The sequence below is a fragment of the Glandiceps talaboti genome, chromosome 20 (genome assembly GCF_964340395.1).
Source record: "Glandiceps talaboti chromosome 20, keGlaTala1.1, whole genome shotgun sequence".
NCBI classification, from domain to species: Eukaryota; Metazoa; Hemichordata; class Enteropneusta; family Spengelidae; genus Glandiceps; species Glandiceps talaboti.
This window is the reverse complement of record NC_135568.1, coordinates 1,867,867-1,895,424: the sequence shown is the minus strand read 5'-3', so window position 1 is coordinate 1,895,424 and position 27,558 is coordinate 1,867,867. Positions and strand designations below refer to the sequence as shown.

Here is a 27,558-nt window from a genome sequence, read left to right as displayed (position 1 = left end):
AAATACTAATGAATTGGTATTGTAAACAATACTGTTACATTGTTTGCAACCCCGAATGATCAATCCATAGTTACCCTGTAAATTTTTTTTATTGGTAGCCCCAGATTAGGTATTACGATAACGACAGATAATCCCATAGTCCTTTGCATCTGAGCATGCTCAGTCTTGATTGCAAGTTCCCTATTATGAGATTCAGTTATCAATTTCTGATATTCAGGAAAAGAAATCATCTGATTCAAAGGAAGCAGAATTCGTCAAACAATATAATAATGAACATTTGAGATAAAAGGGCAAATTTGTGAACACAATTAATACTATCAAGATAACTTCAACAACTGTCGGCCATCTTTATCTGGGATGGAAACCAGGACCAAAATATAGAGGTCACGACCTCAACATAAACATAATATGTTTCCAACCGAACATGAAATGCTAGTAAAGTATTCTTTCTTTCATACTTGCAGCAAAGGTTGAAATTAACGTTTTAACGTTTGCATGGACAAAATATCAAAATACATTTCTCTCACAGTAATGTACAATGAAATGTACATCCTCAATGAAAATAAAGCCAGGCAATAATGACACTTACTTAACCCATATTTAATAAATAGAGCCCTCTACAGTTTACAGTGTTTTTTCGTTTGTTTTTCATTCTCTATAAATAACGGCAGTCTAAGTAAAATGTTCTATTTCATGTCTATCACTACATCCATCAGTTGAATATGTCTCACAAATAAACAATGCCTTCAGCAGAACTATTATGTTCATTCATAGCACAAGTCTCTAGCTAGTTGGTTTTTTGTGATTCCTTGTTATACAATACGTTACATAGACAGTAAGATACCTCGTGACGTTTCGCCCTCACCGGTGTTAGGGGTTGCCTGGTGTTTGAGGGCGTCCCCGTCTCGGCGTACCTTACAGACTATATTACGTTACACTGTCTGTAACATACATAATCTCGTCATAGTCTGACCCTTGACCCTTGCAGGGGGCTATCCTTCTCAATAACCCCAGATTACCATGACTATGAATATTCCCACAGTCCTTTGCATCTGAGCATGCTCAGTTCAGTTACTGTAGCAAATAAAATAAAAGAACTTACATGACAACACAATTTTCATAAAAATCAATCATGTCAACATACAAGTTAACAATACTTATTGAGCAGTATTTGCCTCGGCATATTTTGTTTTATTTTGCAGTATTTTCACCAAAATATTTTACTTAGTTTTGCCGTGTTTGCCCCTAAAATAATTTTGTTTCCTTTTGCTGTATTTGTAATATTTACCCCAACAAGTTTAATTTTGTTTTGTTTTGCCGGATATCATAGGTCATACCTAACTACCATAAGGGTTTAGACCCTAACACACTCCAAAAACACAACCATTACAAAAAACCTGTCAAACAGTTTATACAAATTATTCACTAGCTTGTTGCTTGCTATTGAAATTCTTTCAATATTAACACTTTCTTTAAGCTTATGAACATTTATGGTAGACCAGCACTCCTTTGAAGCTGGGGAGAACACTAATTGACCAACCTGGAGACATAATACTGTAAACCTGGACATTTTCGCTATAGACTTATTTTCGCTAATTTTGCTGGAAAACAAAAACACAAAACTAAAGTCATGACTAAAATTGCCTTCTTGTACATGTACATGAACATAATGTACCAGTCTGGTAATTAAAGAAAATTGGTCTTTGAGAACTTGCTGAAGACTGTAAAATCACATAATTTTGTAGTAGTGAAAATATCTTGGTTTACAGTAATTAACATGAACACCAATCAACTTTTCAAATAAACACAACACTACTTATACTTCCCTTCCATTGTCTATGCTTATATGCCATAGTCTGGTTATTGGAAAAACAAAAGGTTAATATAGTTTGGCCACTGGGGGTGCAATTCAGAAGCAGTTTTTGTCTCTGAATCACTGAAGTGTGCTTCAATTCAAGATATTCAGATTAAACATTTTCCACCTCATTTCCTGTGATGTAACTTTATGATTTCATCATTTTTGGTTTCTTACAATTGGACACAGGACGAAATATTTCAAACTCTTATCTAGAATCCATTTGTGCAACTCTTCCCATCAAAGAGGGGATGTAACCAGAAACTGTAATATAGCATATTGCAAATTACATGTACTGTGTACTTGGTACTAAGCTATTACTATAGATATCACCCCCCCCCCCTCTAATTACACTTTGAAGTCTTTAAGACCTAATATGTACACACACATAGCAGTCATGCCAGTATTATGCAGTACTGAAACATTTGATTTATAGCAGTACATCCTAATATCTGCTTCAAGGTAAGGTAGAGCTAATGAATAATGAATTATATACAAAATCTTAGCTCTTCATTATTTAGGTTTGTTTTTTGTTTTTAAAAAACATCAAACAAAAGAAAAAAAACAAAATAATCCGCAGCTCTGGACTTAATGATGAATACACACTTTCATCAACACATGCATAATTAACAATAATTACTACTTCATCTACATTTACCAAATACAAATTATTTTGCCTGGTCGTCACACACATCTACAACAGAATGAAAATAAATGTACTTTGATAGTCAATGTTTTCAACATGAGTATCAACTTTGAATGAGATATACCATGTTTACCAGTGTTATAACTTGATTTTTCATCTAACACATCAGAGAAAATATAGTCTAGAAGCTGTCTATGGCTTTGAATCTTGCACATCTAGAGGAACCAGAAGCAGTTCATGCAAAGTAAACCTCAACTGTAAGAATGACACAAATATACAGTGTACAAGTAGTATCCTGCTCTGATATATATACCATATTTGGACATTCTGATAAATATACCATATTTGGACATTCTGATAAATATACCATATTTGGACATTCTGATATATATACCATATTTGGACATTCTGATAAATATACCATATTTGGACATTCCGATAAATATACCATATTTGGACATTATGTAACTGTTCACAATAAACACTTACTATTGGACAGAATTCTGCGATTAACATGTGACGTTAATCTGCTGAGTGGGTGACTTTGCTTGAATGTGAATCTTTATCTCAGTTCCTCATTCCTCTAGATGTGGAGGAGGATTCAAAGTCATGGATAGCATCTAGACTACAGAAAATGCTGATAAAAATTGTTAACAAACCATGCTTTTGTTTAAAGTGTACCAATTAGTAGGTATTTAAATGCATTCCACAATTTTGAATTTCAAGGGTTTCCCTGCTAAATTCCTTCTAGTGAAACAAAAAAAAATGCACATTTCTACACATTTCCCCCTTTCTATGTTTGCTGGATTCTATAACTTTTGGAAAACACTTAAATGTATGAAAAACATGGAAGTGTTTACCAGATTTCCATCTCTTTGTTATCAGAGGTTTAAAACCTAAACAAAGACACAGAATGTAAACAAAAACACAGAATGTACAGGAAACTTTTATCAGATTTCTTCCTGTTATCATTTGTTTAACACTTTACCAAAAATCAGAATATATTGGAAATTGTGTCAATTGTTCCATGGTTTTAAAAATCTTAACAAAATCACTAAAATGACTTTAAAAAAAATGAATCCCAACTTTTAGTAACTAAGCAATATTACAAACAACGTTAAACTAACATTATAATGTAAAATTTATCAAGCATGACACAAAAACTGTCAACAAAAACCAGTTTTTTACAATCACAGGATGGAGATTTCCATCGAAAAAAAATGAATTTGTTGTAAATAAAATAGATTTAAAGTTTTCTAGTTACAAGATTGAGCGGCTCACCCTTCATAGTGGTTGTTGGTGTCGTCTGCAGAGGGTTTGACCAAATCATTTTGTTGCACGTTTGCAGATCTTCGTACTTTACCACTGTTGGTCTATCAGCTGTCTTTGTCCATTTACTGCATGAGGTATGGTATGTCCCTGTGGTTTGTGGTTCTGACTTGACAGAAACTGAATAAAGCGGTAGTGACATGGGGGGCATTTGTGGTTGAACCAGCAGGGCATTTATGGTGCTCAAAGTTTTGTTACCATCAGGAAGTCTCTGAGATGAAGGGACAGGACACTCCCTTTGTACTGGTTTCTCCTTCAATTGCGATGCTACGAAACCGCAATGGTTGACGCCCGCATTTGTTGTATTTTGATGCAATGTAGCAGTATTCTTGTTGTTCTTCCTTTGACATTTTAGTTCTTGTAATTTACTTAGGTCAAACTGTGACGAGTTTCCGTTTCCTGCACTGAAAGGATCCATTTTGAAAAGCATCAGTTTCTCTGAATGGATTCGGTTCATATTTCGCAAGTCTGGAATTCTGACGAGGATTTTGGCAAATGCTGTGATATCATTAGGATGATTGTGGGCCATTAGAAGTTTCAAGGCATGAACTATCTTCTCTTGTAGCTGGGCTACAGGTTTTGGTTCTATTAATCCCTCTCGATCTGTAAAATTAAATACATACAATCAGAATAAAATCTATCACCTAAATCATACAACAAATTATGTCAGACATTAGAAGGTATTCACTCTAAAGTTCAGTAATGTAGATAATTCAAATCACTATGATGTAATTCAGTGATTGTCAATATGTAACTTTGGTGACAACCACAGCCCAACCCTAAACCATGTAACTCATTGTCCATCCATCTAATATCACATGACACCCACATGATAGTCACATGACTGGAAGGTGGGAAAACAATGATATTTCAGTGATACAGACATGAATCAATGTGTTTTCTTACAAATAACTTATTATCTTTTTGAAAGAAACAAATGACTTGTAGTCTGATTTCATTTTTATTTAAGTTGACCATTTTTAAAAAACCCAAACAACTGGTTTGTTTGTTAGATAGAATGACTTACTCCTAATAATTAATATTATACACCCTGGACAGTATTAAATAATAGTGTAAGTAAATGTATTTGTGTACCTGTACACATAAGATGGTACAATATATCCAATCACAAAAAAAATTATTTTAAAAAACCCACAAAAAAACCCCCAACAATGTTCGATTATTGGTATTTTAACAATTTTCAGTGAATGTATTGTCCTAGCAAAAAATATTACTATGGTTACAGTAAACATTTTAAAGTTAGGCAAGTGAAGTGTTACTTAAAACTACTTTGTTGAGAAAACTGATTCTAGACCTAAATGTGGGTTTTTTTACCTACCAGATGAAACGAGTATTGCTGCAGCAAATAGTGCAACTTCTGAATCAGTTAATTGTATACTGTTGAGACGGTCAGCAAAGTCAAACATACTGTCTAGGAGATTTCCAAGACCTGTAGGGATTAAAGGAACAATTCTATCAAGTGTTCTTGAACTAGAAAAATTAATAACTGATGGTAAGTTTTGTCTTCCAAATAATTACTGATGCAACCAGCAACAGGCAAGCATTTGCAAGTGGAACTTGTTACAAACTGGAAAAGTAAAACAACTGAAGATTTATGGAGATGTGCATCACATTTAATTTTTTGATAAGAACAGTTTTATGTTTTCTTTATGTGTACATGAAATGCCACGGAAATTTGAAATTGATTTGTGAATGTGAACTATTCTGTAAAGTGGCCATAAAACTGTTCTTATCAAATGATGGAATGCAATACTCGTCTCAGTACTTCCAAAATGCTGTGCCAAGTGTTATTCATCTAAATCATTTATTTACTTCCCTGTTTGTAATAAGTTTTGCATGTAAATGCTTGCCTGTCACTGGTTGTATAATAGACGGTGCCACTCTACACAGAGTATACACAGACCTGATCCAGTCAAGTGATCTCTGGCCAGACCAGGTCCATGTTTGTAACTCAGTAAATTGCAAAAAAAAAAAAAAAAATTGTTTTGTTTTTGTAGTTTTTTCTTGCAATTCTTTAGTTAAAAAGCACAGACTTGTCTATATTCACATTGTTTTAAAAGTAGGAAAACACAGGAAAGTTCTTTAAGAATATACTCAACAACTTATAAATATTAAATTTGTCTGATTTCCAGGCACACCTTGGCACCATATGGAGTGGTGCAGTAGGAACCAAGTGGAATATCTATTGGCAACATTGCAAGTTTCATCACATATCCTAGGTTTTAATTTCACACAAACTTTTTTATTTCGACTAGATTAAAAATTATGCAAGTGAAACTATAAACATTGAGTGAACAACAAAATAAATTTGTAAATGAGCAGACGTGGAAAATGAGGATAAAAATAGTTCACAATACAATTCACTATACGAGAAGTCATATTTGACCATATCTTTCCACCGGAGTAAATCTTGGGCAGAGGAAGTGTAAATGTGGTGAGTATGAGACGAAGTGACAGCTTTGACTTAATTTACCCTTGGTGATCTCTCACCTGGGGGATGTAGACAGTCAAAAGTGGTACTGTGTCTCGTAATACCCCTGGACAGAGATGGTAGTTAGGTGGGTCTCACCTAGGGTAAAGGTTGGGTAAAGGTGGGTAAATTTGACTTTTCGTATAGTGCAAGTATTTGAGTTTGACCTCACTTAATGAAGAAAATTAGAAAATATATACAAAGTTACAGCAAGAAAAAATTACAAATAACAATAAAAAAAATGACCATAATACAGATTTAGAAACATACAACATAAAATCAAATTATAAAAGAGGATTATGAGAGAAAAACTTACCAAATCTGTGAAGTTCTTCTTGAGTTAATTTCTGTCCACTGAGGAAAGTCAGAGTTTTCTTCTCTGTGTCAAATAACTTCCATAGTCTTAGTAAGAGTACTTCAAAACAACCAGCTTTTAGGAGAGTTACCTAGTAGTAATAGTAAAGAAAGAACACTGATCATTTACCAATATTGATAATCAAAAGGAAATACTAGCAAAAAGCCTGTCCATACTACAAAATCTGACCCAGATCCAGTTCGATTTACCTGTCCGTACTACAAAATCTGATCCAGATCCAGTTCGATTTACCTGTCCATACTACAAAATCTGACCCAGATCCAGTTCGATTTCCTGTCCATACTACAAAATCTGACCCAGATCCAGTTCGATTTCCTGTCCATACTACAAAATCTGACCCAGAGCCAGTTCGATTTCCTGTCCATACTACAAAATCTGACCCAGAGCCAGTTCGATTTACCTGTCCATACTACAAAATCTGACCTAGATCCAGTTCGATTTACCTGTCCATACTACAAAATCCGACCCAGATCCAGTTCGATTTACCTGTCCATACTACAAAATCCGACCCAGATCCAGTTCGATTTACCTGTCCATACTACAAAATCTGACTCAGATCCAGTTCGATTTACCTGTCCATACTACAAAATCTGACCCAGACCAAGTTCGATTTACCTGTCCATACGGCAAACTCTGACCCAGATCCAGTTCGATTTACCTGTCCATACTACAAAATCTGACCTAGATCCAGTTCGATTTACCTGTCCATACTACAAAATCCGACCCAGATCCAGTTCGATTTACCTGTCCATACTACAAAATCCGACCCAGATCCAGTTCGATTTACCTGTCCATACTACAAAATCTGACTCAGATCCAGTTCGATTTACCTGTCCATACTACAAAATCTGACCCAGATCCAGTTCGATTTACCTGTCCATACGGCAAACTCTGACCCAGATCCAGTTCGATTTACCTGTCCATACTACAAAATCTGACTCAGATCCAGTTCGATTTACCTGTCCATACTACAAAATCTGACCCAGACCAAGTTCGATTTACCTGTCCATACTACAAAATCTGACCCAGATCCAGTTCGATTTACCTGTCCATACGGCAAACTCTGACCCAGATCCAGTTCGATTTACCTGTCCATACTACAAAATCTGACTCAGATCCAGTTCGATTTACCTGTCCATACTACAAAATCTGACCCAGACCAAGTTCGATTTACCTGTCCATACTACAAAATCTGACCTAGATCCAGTTCGATTTACCTGTCCATACGGCAAACTCTGACCCAGATCCAGTTCGATTTACCTGTCCATACTACAAAATCTGACTCAGATCCAGTTCGATTTACCTGTCCATACTACAAAATCTGACCCAGACCAAGTTCGATTTACCTGTCCATACTACAAAATCTGACCCAGATCCAGTTCGATTTACCTGTCCATACGGCAAACTCTGACCCAGATCCAGTTCGATTTACCTGTCCATACTACAAAATCTGACCCAGACCAAGTTCGATTTACCTGTCCATACTACAAAATCTGACCCAGATCCAGTTCGATTTACCTGTCCATACGGCAAACTCTGACCCAGATCCAGTTCGATTTACCTGTCCATACGGCAAACTCTGACCCAGATCCAGTTCGATTTACCTGTCCATACTACAAAATCTGACCCAGACCAAGTTCGATTTACCTGTCCATACTACAAAATCTGACCCAGATCCAGTTCGATTTACCTGTCCATACGGCAAACTCTGACCCAGATCCAGTTCGATTTACCTGTCCATACTACAAAATCTGACCCAGATCCAGTTTGATTTACCTGTCCATACGGCAAACTCTGACCCAGATCCAGTTCGATTTACAGCAGAGATTTGTATTACAAACCATGGTTTGATAAGAACAGTTTTATGGCCTCTTTACATGTAATGAAATGCCAGGAGAAGTTTAAAATTTGTTTGTGAAAGTGGACTCTTATGTAAAGTGGCCATAAAACTGTTGAAACCAAAAGATGAAATGTAATACAAGTTTCTGTGCTTCTAACATGCTGTGCCAAGTGTTATTAATCCAATTCATTGGTTTATTTTCCCTGTTTGTAACATGGTTCTGTTCATCAATGGTTTGATGTCAGCAGTTGTAATATATATAAGAATCAGAGAGATGACTTCAAATCATTTTTCATTTAAATACAGTGATAAAATTACACAAATCTGGTGAAGTTTTTAGAAATACAAACCTCATCCCTTGGGTCTAGGTCTGAGAATCCTGGGATACGTTTAGCAAACTCCACAACATGTTTTATCGCAGTGGTGAACCTATCGGTGAAAGTCTCCCAAATACTAGTATGATTGTCACCAGTTTCTATGGCAATACCATTACTAACTAAAGGACAAAGCTGAAAAGAAATTATGAAAGTTATTATCAAGAAATGGAAATCTTATATGAAATTTCCACTTCCACAGTAATTACATGTACAATAAAGATTTGGAAATTTGTGGAATTAAACTCAACCTTTCTTTTATTAAAATGTCTCAGGAATACCTAAAAGTAGTGTTACTAGTTCCATGACGGACGGTATACACACTTTTACCGTCTATAGTCAAGGTCCCCAACAATTGCACATAATTCTGTGCTCCCTTCTACAGCGTTCATATAAACATGATGACATCATCACATCCCCACGTGATCTTATAGTTTAAACAGACTGGAGGAGGAGTTGGACATTTGCATATCATTATTACATGCTAAATTTGTGCGATAGTCAAAACATGGTCAAAACAGCTGTATCAAATGTATTAATGAGTGATGACGACAGCCTGTCAATTTGTGATGGACTACTACTGATATGTGCAATTTGTTCTTCGCTCACCATGATTCAAACACGCTTGATACCTCTTGTTGGGACCTTGACTACTAGATGGTAAAAGTGTGTATATACTGTCCGTCATGGAACTAGACTAGTGTGACTAGTGTGAAGTAGTGTGACTAGCATTTACAACTGTTGACTCAGTGTCATGTAAGACTGCATTATCACAGTCGTAAATATTGGCACTAAACACAAAACAGTGATAAGTCAGTGCTACAAATTACACTTGCTGGTGAACAGCGAGAGATTCCATCATGTTGGACTCATTTTGGACAGTCAAGAATCTTCAACAGTGAAAGCTAAAAGTTTGGGTATACATGTCAATAGTTATTTCATTGTAATAAGGGATATTACATCTTGTTACAGATCTCGCAAGATATGCAAATATGCCAAGCAACAAAGGTTTGTCAAACCTGATTGTGGTCAAGCTTTCGCTGTGGCCATGTGCAATGATGTTGAGAACAATAGTGTTTGTTGCTAAGCATTTCACACTTTCAGGTTGACCACCCTCACATTTGCTATGAATGCAATGGCTCATACATCTTGTAAGATCTGCTGCGAGATGAAAAATGGCTTATTGTGTTTTTAGTGCTGTAGTTTGTGTAATCTATGTTGTGTTTCTTGCCAATCCAATGGTCAATAAATATTATTATAGTACAAATACTTACCACAAATGGTCGACTGACATTGCCGTTCAACTGGGGGTATATAAAATCACGTGTGTTCTCTGGAATCAAGCAGTTAGTCTCGAAATGTGCCATTGCTATGGCATTAACAAAGTATTCTTGTATTTCTGTGTCGTTGTGAATGTGAGGTTTAAAACTTGGTGTCATCGGGCTCACATGATGTGGCACTGGTATTACTTTGTGATGTGGTGATGGTATCACTTTATGTGGTGCTGGTATCACTTTATGTGGTGATGGTATCACTTTATGTGGTGATGGTATCACTTTAAGTGGCGCTGGTATAACTTTATGTGGTTTTGTTCTTTGCTTCTTGATGATGGCATCTTGCTTGCTAACAAACGGGGGAAGTGAACGTTTTTGTTTCTTTGCAGGTGGTGTGCATACCACTGCAGATTGTGGCAATGACACTGTAACTGGAGGCACGGTTAGAAGTGGGGGTACTGGTATTTGTGGTATTTCCGGCTGTTGTACTTTTAGCTGTTGCCCCTCTTCTGCTCTGTTCTCAATAAATGGTTTTGTCTGTTCATGTGGCTGCTGCTGCTGTTGGTGGTTAGTTGGATTGTCCATTTCTTTGGCTTTTCGTTTATTGTTGATGACAACTGGTACTGTAACAAGGCTGATTTGAGGTTTCTGTTCACTTTCATCACTACCATCTTCTCTACATTTCTCTGCAGTTAATCTCTGAATCTCTGCCATTATCTTAGCCTTCTCTTTCTTGGGTACTCTCCCAAATCTAACGGCTGTATAAAGAAAACATCAGTGGTAAGGGGTGAGATCAATATTTCAATGTGGGATAAAAACTAAATTCTTTTAGTTAGGCCTCAGAAACACCCCCTCCCCCCAACTAAATTGGCAAAAATTGAAAATAATGTTTCAGACAGCACATATTTTTTATTATGTTAATTTCAAATCAGTATGTAGTGCTATGAATACAAAGCCAGTATATAGGAGGAAAAAATAGTTCATTTGTTGACACTACTTTATTTTAGTGCCATGTATTTGTTATGGTAAAAATTCTCCCATTTCTCAATTTGACGACAATTTTTAGAAATATTTGTATTTCGGGGTACAAAACAGATCCACTTAAAGTAATTACATCGTTTTTGTAGAATGAAATCTAAGATGGCTAAAAAAACACATCCCCGCCCCCCAAAGTAAAAGAATTTCATTCTATTGGTCTCTTTAAAGGGTTACAGGATGAGTTTAGACGGTTTTTACTTTGGTTAGTAATACAAAATACTTTACATAAAACCATGGCTAAACTAATCAAGTATAGTATTTACAACGATTCATGTAGCTGTGACGTGTCACTTTTTACCAACAACCCAACTCATGCATTGTTCATGTAATGACAGGGATTTGTTGATACGTACCAACAATTATGTCATCAAATCTTTTATATATTATATCTAAATATCAGCATTGAGTTATACCAGTATTAAGTAACCAATGAGTGTACTTCAGTAAGTAGAATACAATATGTAACATTTCATAGACAACAAAAATTGAGTCCAAAAACTGTCTAAACTCTGCTTATGCCCCTTTAATGAAATCTGTCACCAACTCTTCTAAAATTTGTAAAAAAAACCATCATATGAAGGTGCCCATACTTGGGAAAAATAAGAGATAAATTCAACCTTTGGTCTTGGTTAATTCATACATCACTTAATTTATACACAAGACAGTCAACAAAGTACGTCTAAAATAATTTCTTGAGTTCCTAGAAATTATGTAATTGAAAACTAAATAAGCAAAACTGTATATGTCGACTGACAGAGAATATCATTGTGTTTAAGTTTCCAAAAAGGCCTTTTCTAGTATTCAGCTATCTTTACCACACTTTCATTCCAATAGCTGTTTTGAAATGGCACCCTAGTGGCCAACCTAAATATTCTTTTGTTTTTCAGACATAGTATTCAAATGCCTCAAAATTTTAAATAGATCATGAGCTGGGTGTTGACCGGAACTGAACTTTAATGTGGGTTATCAATTTTCAATTCTATACACTATGGAAATTGTTAAAATGCCACCTTTGGGTGCCTGAAATGTCAAATGAGCTGACAAACATCTGAGTTCAAATTAATATCATATGTATCTACGTATTCTCAGCAGGTATTAAATTGGCATAGCAAGACATGATAACCTGAAAACACAAGCACTGTACTGGTATCTACTCAGAATACTTAACCTTTTGCAAGTATGCAATGGAGTAAATATTTCCACGTAGGAGAAATTTATATCCTTGATGGTTGGTGCATAGTGTTGGAGACGTTGACATTTGATTGATATGGAATGGTATGATAGCTGGCAAAGTGGTAGGATGTGTGTGTGTGTGTGTGTGTGTGTGTGTGTGTGTGTGTGTGTGTGTGTGTGTGTGTGTTGATGTGTGTGTGTGTATGTGTATGTATGTATATATGCATGCATACTATATATGTATGTATGTATGTATGTATGTATGTATGTATGTATGTATGTATGTACGTATGTACGTACGTACGTACGTACGTACGTACGTACATACGTACATAAATCTACACTATGTATGTTTGTGAATTCTTTACTCACCATCTCTTGACATTCCAACATCTAAACATTTACTCAGACGACATGCTTGACACCGGTTGCGATTGACTCGTACAATGGAACATTGACCATTTTTATTGCACAGTTTGTACTGTATCTTCTGCTGAATACTTCTTCTGAAAAAACCCTGTCAAGAGAACAGAAAAATAAAAAAAAACATAAATATGATAAAGTAACTGACAAAATATAGCATTAATCTCAAAAAAATGTTTTACTAAAAAGTTTGTTTTTTGACTAATTTTTAATTAATTCTAATTGGTGACAGTACAATAACAAAGATTTTAGTTACACATGTATCAATCTTTGGATTTATTGAGTTACAAATAAGGACTTGGTTTATGTTGCTTCAAATAAATTTTTCAAGAAGTAAGCCATGATAAAATTGTTAATTAAATTAAAAATCCAAGATATCTACCCAATCCTCAGCTATATGGCCACTTTAAGTTTAACAACATTCATCATGACACGAATTGAATATTTTTGGGGGGGAATTTTTCAAATTTGTGACAGTTACTGGAATTCTCCAGTGCCAGCCAGGTATTGTTCTGTTGTCACAGACGGAGAGAGACATTTTTACCACTGTCACAAAGAAACCTGGTAGGAAATTAGCATTTCAAAAGTCAACCGACGTGCTATGAATACTGCCCTCTACAGTTCAGAAAACAAATCAGCCTGATGACCTTCAATCAGGTCACTGAGACAACAACACACTGCCCCACTTCTCAGAGATGCTGATTAGCATATGAATTGTGATTGGCCAATAAATATATATCGTCTACACTGGAATGCTGGGCGGGCAATGATCTGTTGTGAACTGTACTCTGCTGGTTAGTGGGTCACACAAAGGAACTAGAGCTAAGTATATTACAATACACGACATGACATGACGTCAGTTTTAGTAAAATAACCAACTGATGAAATTCAACTCCTGAAAACAACCATAGTGATATTAAACCAATCAGGTTCCTATAATCAAAGTCAACTACATGCATGCAGTTTGATCATGGACACTATTATAGCCATGAAAATAATTACCAGTTTGCCAAAAACCAGACATACGATAATACTCCTTTAAACACCCTCTGGGGTTCATTGTTCCTTGGCAAACTAGGTGACCCCATAAAAACCTGCATTATGTACTGCACCCACCCTTGTGCTACACTGCAGGGATCCGAGGGTTGTACACAATGACAATACATTACATTAACATAACAATTTCAGCTGACTCATACTTGTTTATTTCTTTAGCTTACATTTTACACATTCTTCTATTCATTTGAGGTTAAATAGAGGTGAATCCACACTTTATTTGGACCCAGACAATCCGATCAAATATATACAAATCCTCTATAGTATTCTCTCCCTTTTTTTTTGTCCATTCTTGCAAACCAGAGTTTATTTTTCTTCTGCGATACATTGGAAAAAATGGTGCGTCCTTGAGGTACGATAAACGAGGCTGTGGTTTACAACAATGCCCTCTATATTTAGTGTTCTAAATTGATAGTCTCTGAAGCATGTATATTCAGTACAAAAAAATGTATTTTAGACCTTAGTTGCATAATTTATCAGAATATCTAGAATGAAATCCTTTTTGTGGTCAGATAGTAATTATTTGTGTACAGTGCTGTAACTCAATAAATTGCAAAACATTAAAAAATATGTAAAATATCTGTTATACATACAATAACAAACTGTTTACACTTTTTAGCTTTTTGTAATTTAGTGAGTTACAAACACGGATTCGGTTGATTCTGTTTCATATTGTATTTTCAAGTAGAAAAACAGAATAGACTTGTCTTAAAAAACCCAAAATAAATAGCCCATTTGTCATCCATATGACCACTTTAATTACTTGTTTGCCTGAACAACTAATCTCCCAATCAATCATTAGTATCTGTTTTTTCATAACAATTCCCCTGATAAACAAATGCTATTTATATTGTCAACAAACTGGGTTAATTATTCTGCCATCTAGAGAAATAACACAAAGCTGCTTAACTTAGATATAAACAACTCCATATAAGGCAGTGGTTGGCATGTACAGCTGTAAATACAACTAGTACCTACATATGGATGGATGGATGTCTACATACAATTGTAACAACATGTACTATCCATTATATTCTACAATGTATGTACGGTACAAGCCAAGTTGAACAACAAAATATGGAATTTATACTGTGCTTATTCTATGTCATTAATGTGGCTGATATATATATATATATATATATACTAATAAATGTATGTCAGTGGCAAATACCACCACTTAAATCTAACAAATATGTGTGGTTAATATTTGATGTGGCAATTGTATGCGACTATATAATTGCATGTTCTTGAGTGTGTGTGTGTGTGCATGTGTGTGTGTGTGTGTGTGTGTATGTGTGTGTGTGTGTGTGCATGTGTGTGTGTGAGTGCGTGCGTATGTATATGTATGTATGTATGTATGTATGTATGTATGTATGTATGTATATGTATGTATGTATGTATGTATAATGTGTGTGTATGTGTATTGTTTTGTTGTTGTTGTTGTTGTTTTGTTTGTTTGTTTGTATATTATGGTACTAACAAAATTGTTGTCAAATGCATAGATTTACAATCTAAGTTTTTGAATACCATTCTTAAATATTAAACTAAATGGTTATTTAATTTTAAATTCCTTACACCATCATTAACTACAACTGAAACCTTGTTTGAAACTCTTTTGTTATTTGATACAATGACTTAGACAACCCTGAACAGTATTGAATCACCTGTGGATGACTCATCGTATTTCTGTAACTGTACATGCGGGTAGCAATTTGGGTCCACACCCAAAAGACCACACCTAGACATATTCCTGAAAGACAATCATATGACAGTGATGTGATTTCAATGCACATGCTGCCACAATACTGCCAACAGTGGTGATTTTACTGTGTGGTGTCTCGTATTTCAAGGTACCGCATCTGTTGCCTGTATATTGTAAAATATAGACTTTATTCATTCGTTCCAATCCATACCACTGTGCCTAGTTCCTATATAGTATCGCTACATTGGGGTGGGGGGGGGGGGGGGGGGGTGGTGGAGGTGGGGGAAATAGGGTTCTGCTAACGCTGTTTGCTTATTCGATCGGTATCCACACGTAGGTAGTATATCGATGTGCCCAATAAAGAGTGCGTAATATGATAGGCGGATAGTTACGTTGGCATCCAGACTATTATTCCAAATTAGGCCCATGCATATTGTTCTAAACAGACCAACATTTGGTATATGCTACAAAAATGTAAAGCTATATGGAGACCTAGACAAAGGAAATTAAGGCAGACATCTATATGTATCTATGGTAACTAGTTTACTCAGTGCGGTCAACCTACTCCCATGATGCATTGCAATCACATGCCATATATACATATCATGCTTATGAACTGTCATGGCACTATACAGATAGATATAGTCACATATACATGTACTTTTACCGTAAATGAAACGCTGTGACTAAGGGGTCCAGTTTTCCTTTTAGTATAGCATTGCATAATTTATACAATACAGGGGTATACAACTTTCTATGTAATTGACACGCCAAATAAGCCTTTACAATGTGCCTTTAAAAAGGTTTTTTTTTTTCACAATGAGAAAACACTTACTGGGTAAATCTATAATTAGGTTTCTGTTATTTAAATTGATATATTTTGCCAACAATTAATGTTTTGTTGCTAATTTTCTGACAGAAACAATATATATCTAAACAATTTCAGTTCCAATGGTGAAATTGCTAAGAGTGCTCACCCCCTGATGTCCTAGATACATTACTTAGGATTATATATTTAGGCTTTTGTTTATATTGTAAACAGAATCTATTTTTATTTGTACAAAGAGTAGAAATTATCATCTGGAATTACGCCTTCTATACATATATGTTCTGTCTAATCATCACTCATCAAGTTGCAACCCATCACCCCCACCCCTCCTTCACCATCACCATGACAACTTTATTTTCATTGAGTGTGTAGTGGGATTGGATCCTTTTGTTTGTTTTCTGCACTATCATATATAAGAGTGCACACGGTACAGACTCCGTTTTCTCCTTTTCCCTATTTTTTTCTTTAATATAAATATACATGTTTTATATTTACATTTTTTTCTTTATAAGTCTAGGAATAAAAAATTATTATTATTATTAATAATAATTGATAGTAAATGTAAATTTTAAGTCCTTATAAACACACTAAGTAGCTCAAATTGCTCTACAATTATTACCTGGCATGGACCTATAATGACACAAGCCTGAACTCCCTGGTATAGGATGCAATATGGTGTTTTGTCAGTCGTTGAAAATCAAGTTATTACAAACATTTCTACCTATGGTTCATCCTCAGTGGAATGCCTTGAATACAGTCCTTCATTTAGTGCCTTGTCCTACTAGGTCCCCATTGTAATATACCACTGGCTTTACTACTAGGGCACAATCATGGTTCATCGTCAGTGGGGTGCCTTCAATACAGTCCTTCATTTAGTGCCTTGTCCTACTAGGTCCCCATTGTAATATACCACTGGCTTTACTACTAGGGCACAATCATGGTTCATCGTCAGTGGGGTGCCTTCAATACAGTCCTTCTTTTAGTAACTGTTGTCCTACCAGGTCCCATTGTAATATACCGCTGGCTTTACTACTAGAGCACAATCATGATTCATCGTCAGTGGGGTGTCTTAAATACAGTCCTTCTTTTAGTAACTGTTGTCCTACCAGGTCCCTATTGTAATATGTCTATTGCTTTACTATTAGGGCACAATCGTGGCTCCATTGCCAAGAATAACAACTGCAGCAGTAGTGTGCCCTCTGGTGAAAGATATATGTTTTATTGAGGGTTAAACCTAAAATAACTAACATTGAGTCACCACGTACCATATAGTATGGGAATACCAAATTTTGGTGGGTCACAGCAAATAGTTGTGTACCAGTGGTGCATCAAATTGGCTGAGAGGACATTTGGGTCATCCCACAGTAAAGGATGGGGATCATCAAATTTGGTGTATCACAAGAAATAGCTGTGTATCAATGGTGCATCAAATTGGCTTTTTAGAGATAAGGTACATTGGGCTACGAAGCTTGACCAGACAATATGTATATTCTAAGCCATGCATTCACTCTCAGTCTGACCATTTGCAATATACCATGAATCTAAAGTCTATATCTTGCTCTGTAAATCTTCATCTCAAAACAGCCAAAGATAAGGAGTCACATGTATTGGTATATTAAAAACACACAGCATACGCCAAGCTAGGGAGTCACATGTATGGGTATAAATACAGTCAGTATACGCCATCACTTACAAATGATTCTCATTTTTTAATTTTCGTGGCATCCATGACTGAACTGAGTGGGTGTACAGAAATGCAAACCACAACTGCTCTCATTACAAAACACATTCTTTTAATGTTTTTTTCTATTCCGCCCACGCTACGCCACGTACGCCACAAATTAAATCTTGAATTGCGTATTATGAAACTTTCCAGAAACAAATTAAGTATGGCATTTTTTAATTCTATCCAGCCATTATGCAGCTCCTGTAGTTACATTTCTACATTTTCCTCGATTAGCGATAAATTCCATAAAATCAAGAATGCTTAAACATTGCTTGAATAATTGAAATTTCAACCAACGCATCAATTTGATATAAAATGGTTGCTTCTTGGATACTAGCTACATGCCCAGCTGTCAACTTTGTGTGTGGTAAATCAATCTAGGCTGCAATCTAGGCTGATACGTCATGTAACTGAGGTCAATTTGAGGACATTAACACATGAGTAGTGTATGTTAACTCTAGGCGCTACGACAACTGAATATTGATAACTTCTGATTTTATTTACATCAATTTTTTTATGAGTGTGATCATGTTTTGAATCAAAATTTTGATATTGATTTATAGATATAGACTATTTATATGATTTCATTCCAAAATGAAATTAAAATATTTAAAAAAAAAAATTCTACATATTATATCAAAAATTTTTGAATATTTTTTATTTGGAAAGTGTAAATGGTTTTAGCGGGAAATTGTTCAATTTTGGTGTGAAAATGTGTAGTAGTACACTACAGTACCAAATAATTCATAAAAATGCATTAGATTATGACAGTGAAATAACAAAAAACTAAATAGCAAACAATTGGTTGGTTGCCAGCTAGTCACAACAGACATTTATGGTTTAATTCGAGATCTGCAAATTCCCATTTAATACAGAAGTTTCCACATATCTCATTCACACAGTCTGTTTCACAATACCTTGCAGCTTTTCTGTTTGATACAACCACAAATACACCAACAAGAAACTGGACATGCCACACTTCAATAGCAAGATCGCAATTTTTTGCTACATTTAGTCTAAATGAAATAAACCATTTAAATGTATGGCAACTCGATCCATGCAGATATTCTGGCGCCAATGTTTTTCTTACTATTAAAGACCAATGAATGAATGAAGCGAATATGTTCTTTGCGGTGTTCATTTGATGTCTGTATGTTGGCATGTGTCATTTCATGTAGATAAATGTAGCAAGAAATTGTATTCATTCAATCTTGTGCTATGAAAGTGTAGTATGATCAGTTTCTTCTTGGTTTCTGTGTGGTTGTATCAAAGACAAAAGTTGCACATTAGTATTGTGAAATAGACTGTAGATGCATGTAGGAACAGAAATCAAAAGGTGGACATTCGTTTTTTCTGTCATTAAGGAAGGCATTCAGTCATTGTTAAATAACATCTGGTAAACTAGAGTTCCCATGCACATATCTCAACTATGTCATTACACTAACATACTCTCCCCATGTTTAATATGAAGTCTGCAAATAGTTGACAGAGTACTAGCATCCTAACACAGACTGTCACCAAGTTAATTGTCTACATAATTCTCAACATTTGTCCAATGATACTGACGTTATTTAAGGTCGACCCTGACACAGTGCTGTCATATTTGATGTCATCACTATATACTGACATTTGATGTCATCACTATATGCTGTCATATTTGATGTCATCACTATATGCTGTCATATTTGACAGTCATCACTATACGCTGTCATATTTGATGTCATCACTATACGCTGTCATATTAGCACTAATAAGTTAGTACGTCTACTACTCTGAGGCATGGCACTAATAAGTTAGTACGTCTACTACTCTGAGGCGTAGCACTAATAAGTTAGTACGTCTACTACTCTGAGGCATGGCACTAATAAGGTAGTACGTCTACTACTCTGAGTCTTAGCACTTATAAGTTAGTACGTCTACTACTCTGAGGCTTAGCACTAATAAGTTAGTACGTCTACTACTCTGAGGCATGGCACTAATAAGTTAGTACGTCTACTACTCTGAGGCGTAGCACTAATAAGTTAGTACGTCTACTACTCTGAGGCATGGCACTAATAAGTTAGTACGTCTACTACTCTGAGGGTTAGCACTAATAAGTTAGTATGTCTACTACTCTGAGGCTTAGCACTAATATGTTAGTACGTCTACTACTCTGAGGCTTAGCACTAATAAGTTAGTATGTCTACTACTCTGAGGGTTAGCACTAATAAGTTAATACATCTACTACTCTGACTCAGTCTGAGGGTTAGCACTAATAAGTTAGTATGTCTACTACTCTGAGGGTTAGCACTAATAAGTTAGTATGTCTACTACTCTGAGGCTTAGCATTAATAAGTTAGTACGTCTACTACTCTGAGGCTTAGACCAGTTGGAAAACCAATCTTGAGCACTATAATATGATCACACTTCAGATACAAAGCATATTAAAACTATATCTAAGTCTAAGAATGCAACAGTCTCAATAATACAACAGTTTTTGCAAATTTTAAAAATATTTTAGTCTTGTTCCTACAAAAATTATTTGCAAATAAATCTTCCTAATTGTACAATATTTTCCAGCTATGTTTGGATCAGGTTTTTAAGTCTTAAAATCAGAACAAGACATAACAATGAAGGATAAATGCATGTAAAAAAAATAAATACATATTTCATCTTTATTTTTGTGATTTTCTTTATCCTAGGAAGTGTAAAAAATATCTGAGATACAAAGCTGTAAATTTCAACAAGATTTTCCCCTCTATAGTCTGATGATCTTCAAACCACATGCCAGAACGAACTCCAAGGTCAAAACAATGTCTGTTTTATCGATTTCTGTGACAGCCCTTTTGTCCAAGGAGGCTGATGTACTTTTTGTTGTATGTGAATTAATGTAACTGATACCCTGATAGTCCCAAGGTCAAAAAACTTGAGGTCACAACAATTGGAACAGTTGTGTTAATGTCTTTGTCTCTATTGAACTTGCTTGTCACTCTACCAGTTTGAAGTACTGCAGATATGTACTTGATTCCTGAGTTCAAATAGGTTGATGGATGAGAAACTTGTCATGTATCCAGTGTTAGGGTCAAAGCTCCCAAGTCTTTTTTGAAGAATACATCACATTTATGTTGCAATCCTATTTTGCAAAATATTTTGTTTATATACAACCTTTTACATATTGCAGGTTAACTTTGGACAAATTTAATACATACAACCTCACTGACTAGATTTACTTCTAATGTTGAATATTAAACTATCCATGTAGTTTCAGGACAATTAATACAATATATTTCTATCGCAATGATTTTCACAAAATTTTTCACTTTTGCAACTTTTTTTTTGCACATTTCAGCTTAATTTTAGACAAAAGTAGTACATAAAGAACTATTGAATGAATTCACTTCAAAAATATTAAACAAAAATAATTAGTTTCACAAATTTTTTTCAAAATTACTAAATTGAAAATTCGAAAAGCTAACTGTTGACTTGTTACTTAGTGTACAGTGATAATACAACACATTGTAGTTCTCACACTACTGTACAAAGCCTACAAGCTGTACATGACATATGACAGCAATAAAATTAAACAAAGCAGGTTATAGCTGTTATTGTCAGAAGACTCCACTTTTCACCCACTTTTCACCTTTCACACACATGAATTTATACAACATGGCTGATAGTTACCAAGAATGGCGCTAAAATGTCAAACACTTATATATCAAAGCTTTGGACATTATTTCTATAAATCTTATGCTAAATTGCAAAAATTAAGTTGCAATTTGACATGGTTGTAATTATGTAGGTGAATACTACCCAAGGACAAAGCAAATTTTTTTTAGAACCAATGTACCAAAGAGAATTTTTTTTTATTTATATTCTTATAACATTAGTGTACATGTATTTCATTATGGTGTCTTTAATAACTTTTTTACACTTATATACCCAAATAGAATTGTCAATTTTCAATATGACTGTAGTAAAGTTATATCAAATCTAATCTAATCTAATCTAATCTAATCTAATCTAATCTAATCTATTAAATTTGTTTTGGTTAATTTGCTGCCAGGACTGCATTATAGTGAAATGTGCTAAAATTGAATGTTCTCAGTCCAATATCGAATTTTCCTATGTTTCTTGTTTAATTCTAAGAGTCTGCACTTTCAGTAAAAGGTGTAACCTGAAAAATTGTTTCCCTTCTTTGTTCACAAATGTCCACAGACTGAAATACATGCACATTGTAAAAGTCAATTTTTTTGGTTCAACATTTGATTTTATTGTAAAAGTCATTTTTTTTGGTTCAACATTTGATTTTATTGTAAAAGTCAATTTTATGTTTCGTTTTTCTTAGCTTTAATGCTATGATTCTTTACTAGTAAAAAGAGTGATCTGAACAACTGGTTTAGTTCTTTGTTAAAAAACCTTTGTTTTGAGTTCTTTTTATTCAGTAATAGTGCACACATCACATGATCAAGAACACTGACCTTCAGTTACTAACCTACTAAGATGTCCCTGACCTCAATGAAGTCATGGTATTAAGTAAATATACTATTTAATACAAGGACAGGGTCAAGAGCATATTGGAAATGACACTTTGGTGAACCAATAAACTGAGGTCATCTCTGGAACAACATGGATGTTTTTATATTTAGAGGACAGTATACATACAAAAAGGGAATTCTGAGGGAAATATCAGATCTTCTTTTTGCAAATTTATTTCACATAAAATTCAAATTTATCTTGTAAGTTACAGTTCTGAACTCTGGCAGTGTGAATAATTTACTATTTGGTTGAATCACTAAGCCCTTTTCAGCTGTTATTTTACACAATTCATTAGTTTAAAGACCAGTGAATCTGAAGATTTCAAACCCAACGGTATAGTCTATAGACTAACGATTCAATGACATAGACAAGATTAGCTGAAATATGCTCAGTAAATTATTTATGCTCGAGTTTGGAATTACTACAAGATAATGATTTCAGAGCAAGGAAGCAATATTTTTGGTTGTATATCAAATCTATAGTTTCTTTAATAAAAAAACAACTTTATAATGAAAATAGTTGGTATTAAAAGTCAACATTTTAAAAACTCAATTTGTACAGATTCAACTCATGGTTTTAGTAATCATTCACTGTAGACATAATTCATTGATTTACTACCTTTAATATACGGACTGACTGACTGACATACAAACAAATAAATTACACCACACCTGTTAATGCTTGTCATACATATCATACATCCTTTAGTTTTATGCTGGTATTTTCCATGACATGTTTGGTTGACTGAATTTGTACATTAATTGACATACATACATACATACATATATACATATATATATACATACATACATACATATACATACATAAAGTATACATACATACATACATACATACATTGACATACATGCACATGCATGCACTCACACACACACGTGCATGCATACACGAACATACATACACATACACACACATACAGACAGACATACATACATACATACATACATACATATACATACATACTCACATACACACTGTGACACATACATACATACATACATAAGTATGAATGTACGTACATACATACATAGCATACATACATACATACATACATACATACATACATACATACATACATACATACAAACATACATACATTATACTTCGTCGCAATATTGAATGGAAAGTGTCAATCATATTTGTAATTTGCATATATATGACAAAGTGTTCATTCAATCACTGGCGTTATACAGAGTTCATTGGTATGATATATCAAGACTTTGAACACTTCAATTAGGAAACATAGCCAATAAACAATGTCACTATCTTTGTGATAAATATATTGAAGTTTATGGCCACTTTTGTCAGTCAAACAATATATGATGCGTCAGTTTCTTTCAAGGCAATACACTGTTACAATGTTTTACTTTTGTTTTGTTTGTACATTTCCTAAATTACACATTTAAATTGTAAACATGATAAAACTTGAAAGTCTACAGTCTGATAGTTTCCAAGTCTAAAACTAATGTAGTCTTCAAAGTTCACAAAAATACACTAATTTATCCTACATAAACTCTGTTAATGTGTTATGGGCTGTAAGTCAGATAGAGGAAATCAGAAAGAGAGTTGAAAATCTGTAATAACATGATATGAAGGTCAAATAAGGACACAAAACTCATTCTTGCAGATGAGCTCATTTAATATATTCAGTGTGGGTAAACCTAAGAGTTTAACTCTGTAATAACATTGAAAATATATGCAATCTAGCTTTAACCTCCCAAGGTTATGAAAGTATACACACATATTAAAATCGGTATGCAAAACCAACATTCTGGCAGATATGATGCTAATGTACTTTTTACCTTTAATATATTCAGCAAGAGGAAAACAGGGACAGTTTGAACTCTGAGTAACCCTACAGAAAATAGTACAACCTGGCTTTAACACGATATCTCCTCACATGACAACTATAAGTAAGCTATTACTATGCACGCCCATAGTGTAGTGGATTTAATGTATTCAGGTAAAGGAAATCATAGACCCATAGTATGAGGAAACAAATGAACATTTGAACTTTGTATGACATGCAATACCTAGTTTTTATGACCCCAAACCTCATATAAGAATTATGTAGTCAAGGATGTTAGTTAAGGGTCAGTATATCCTACAAAACAACAACCTACTCTACATTTTGTCACCTACTTTTCAGGAATTTGATGACAATTTCATTGTTTCAACCAGTATATTTGCCACTGATTCAGATTCCTGGGTGTCTTTCATATATATAATTACCACAGACTTCTCACATTTGACTGGCTATACTTTTAAAATATATTTATTATTGCAACATTTCTGGTTGGTAGTCTGAAAAGTCTATAAAATAGACTGAAAAAATGATGTAATACTCCACTATGTGAAAATGATAACAGTTTTAACTTTGACATGATAAATGGCTTCAATCACCTCCCAGCATTATACTAGAGTGTCCTAGATTCAAGAAACAAACCTATAGTCGAGCAAAATGGCTGACGCAATATGAGAAAATAGCGACAGTTTGAGAAAGGGTGACAGTTCGAACTTTGTACAAAGAGAGATACCTGGATTTCATGACCTCAAAATGTTGTTGAAGAATAAAATGCCATTAGTATGCAAAATGCATTTTCACGCAAATAAGCTGAAAAAAACGTTCAGCTTCATAACACATGATACAGAAACATATAAATAGTGATCGACACTTTTTAAACTTTGCATAAAATGGGATATACTAGCTTTAACAACCTCCTATAGCTAGTTTTCTTTCACTCTGCAAACCTCATACTTAGTCAATACATAATACATTCTGCAACAGGAAAATGATGATAATTTGAACTTTGTATAACACAGAGCATACAACGTGGCTTTTTAAACCTCCAAATGTTGCATATGTTACAAAAAACACACCATATTTTGGCAGATCAGCTCATAAATCCAAGAAAAGGTTATATGAACTCTAAATGAACACTACAAAAAGGTCAATACACGCCCTACATTTAGCAGTATATTAATTCTACTTTGCATTCACAGCGTCTACAATTTCACTGTTTCAACTTTTAACCTTCCACATCCCGTACCATCAAAGGTAACAGATAGTACAGCTTGTATTTTTCATTTTAACATCACAAAATGTATTGCCAAACTCCCAGTCTTGCTATCACTGCAAACCATCATGTAAAGTGATGCTGTTTTCCTATATCAAAAAATGTTTAAAAATTGATTGACTGCAATACTCAATAGCAACCATTATCGGCAATGACTTGGTATGACCTTAATACCAGTAGTTAAAGTGCATCAAATATTTCACTTTTTAAATCTTGCACACAGTTTAATCCTAAACCTAAGTTATTTTGATGCAGGGTCAAAGATGATTTTTCCTTAATAAGGAATGTCAGTCCGTTGATCAATTTCATCTTGTCGTAATAACATATATTAATATTATTAACTAAAAATTCAGATTTTTCACCATTTCCCATAATTGCTTCTGCAAAGTCATCAAAAAATTCCTAGAAACGATTAACAATTTAAAGATACTAATAAATCTAGTTTTTGATATACAAAATAAGAATGAAAAGCAAGGGAGCCATGTTCCTTTGTATTATGCTCTATTATTGATATAAAGAGCGCCATCTAGTGGTAGACATATTGAGGCAATGACTTGGACCCCTGTAATCTGGATGATGAATTACAGGAGTCACCTTGGCAAGCATTGCATTGCTGAGTAGACTATGAATAAATTGTATGATGGCAGAAAATACTCTATTATCTACACATACATCAGAATGTTATTTAAATAAGGTCACACAGAATTGTGATTGCTCATAATGATTTTTTTTTGCATTACAACTTATTGCAATCATTTCTTGTTGACCTATTTCCTTCTGCATTATTTTTTCATTATATCTTCATTCAAGTTCCTATATCTGATTCTGTGTTTTATCAAAATTACATACTCTCTACTCTTTCTAAAAATTGTACTTCCATTTTTTTTAATTCTTTCATTTCTAACTGTAATTATAACATCTCACTAACAACTAATACTTAAAAAAATAAGATTTTTCCCTCAACATTCTGGACAAAAGAAATTTGATCTGAAATATGACCCCCCCACATGACTGACCTAATTTGACCTAATTTGCATAGACATCCTTATTTGCATGTACTTATGAATATTTAATGAATTATGTAAATGAGTGGGTCATGAAGTAGGACATCTGTTCAACAACCCACATGACCTATGAAATAACTAGCACGAATGACATTTTGCACTGACATTTTTTGCTCTCTGTATTTGGCCAAAGTTCCTGGGGAAATTAAGAACATGCCAAAATGTGTTAGGAACTCAAGCACACATTGATACCAAATATAGCAAAATCTAATTATATTACATTTAATTTATAACAAATCATTTTCATAATCTTAAGTGATTGGCTTAGATCTTGTCACATGGTATGTACTAGTGACCCATAGTGACCTAAATTTGCATATAGTGAGTACTAATATTTTTCAAATTTCCTGAGGGCATTAGCACTAGTGTTAGCACATGAGCCCCTATGCTATGTTTTTGTAATTTGCTGTCTGCTGCATGCAAGAGGCACAGGGTTGCCACATAAAATGGTAAAAGTTACACAGGCTTACAGAGAATTAAGGATTTCAAAAGAAATTTTGCAGACTTTTGCAAAAACAGCAGTATAGTGCTCTCAGATGTTGAGGAGAAATCTGACGTATGATATATTTATATTTGGTCATCAATATGTCCTACTTGGGAGCTTGACAGATCAATAGGTTCGTATGAATAGACCTGTTGTCGGTTCCAAGATGCACTGCGCGTCTCTCTATTCAACGCCATGTATTGCGTATGTGCTGAGGGGTTTGTTCGCGCTACTCAGGGGGATGGTTGTCACCTGATCGTACCCTGGG

General features: G+C 34.5%; 1 protein-coding gene across 1 annotated transcript in view; it reads right to left on the bottom strand.

The window, feature by feature from the left end:
- Positions 1 to 3,535: 3,535 nt before the first annotated feature.
- Positions 3,536 to 27,558, bottom strand: part of LOC144450734 (nuclear receptor subfamily 1 group D member 2-like) — a 50,806-nt gene continuing 26,783 nt past the window's right edge. Inside the window, exons 3-9 of the mRNA XM_078141428.1 lie at positions 12,769 to 12,913; positions 10,506 to 10,943; positions 10,186 to 10,385; positions 8,888 to 9,046; positions 6,638 to 6,767; positions 5,170 to 5,280; positions 3,536 to 4,433 (exon numbers count right to left, since the gene is read on the bottom strand). Coding sequence (XP_077997554.1) covers positions 3,748 to 4,433; positions 5,170 to 5,280; positions 6,638 to 6,767; positions 8,888 to 9,046; positions 10,186 to 10,385; positions 10,506 to 10,943; positions 12,769 to 12,913 — 1,869 coding nt within the window. The 3' untranslated portion in view covers positions 3,536 to 3,747. The remainder of the gene's footprint in view (positions 4,434 to 5,169; positions 5,281 to 6,637; positions 6,768 to 8,887; positions 9,047 to 10,185; positions 10,386 to 10,505; positions 10,944 to 12,768; positions 12,914 to 27,558) is intronic.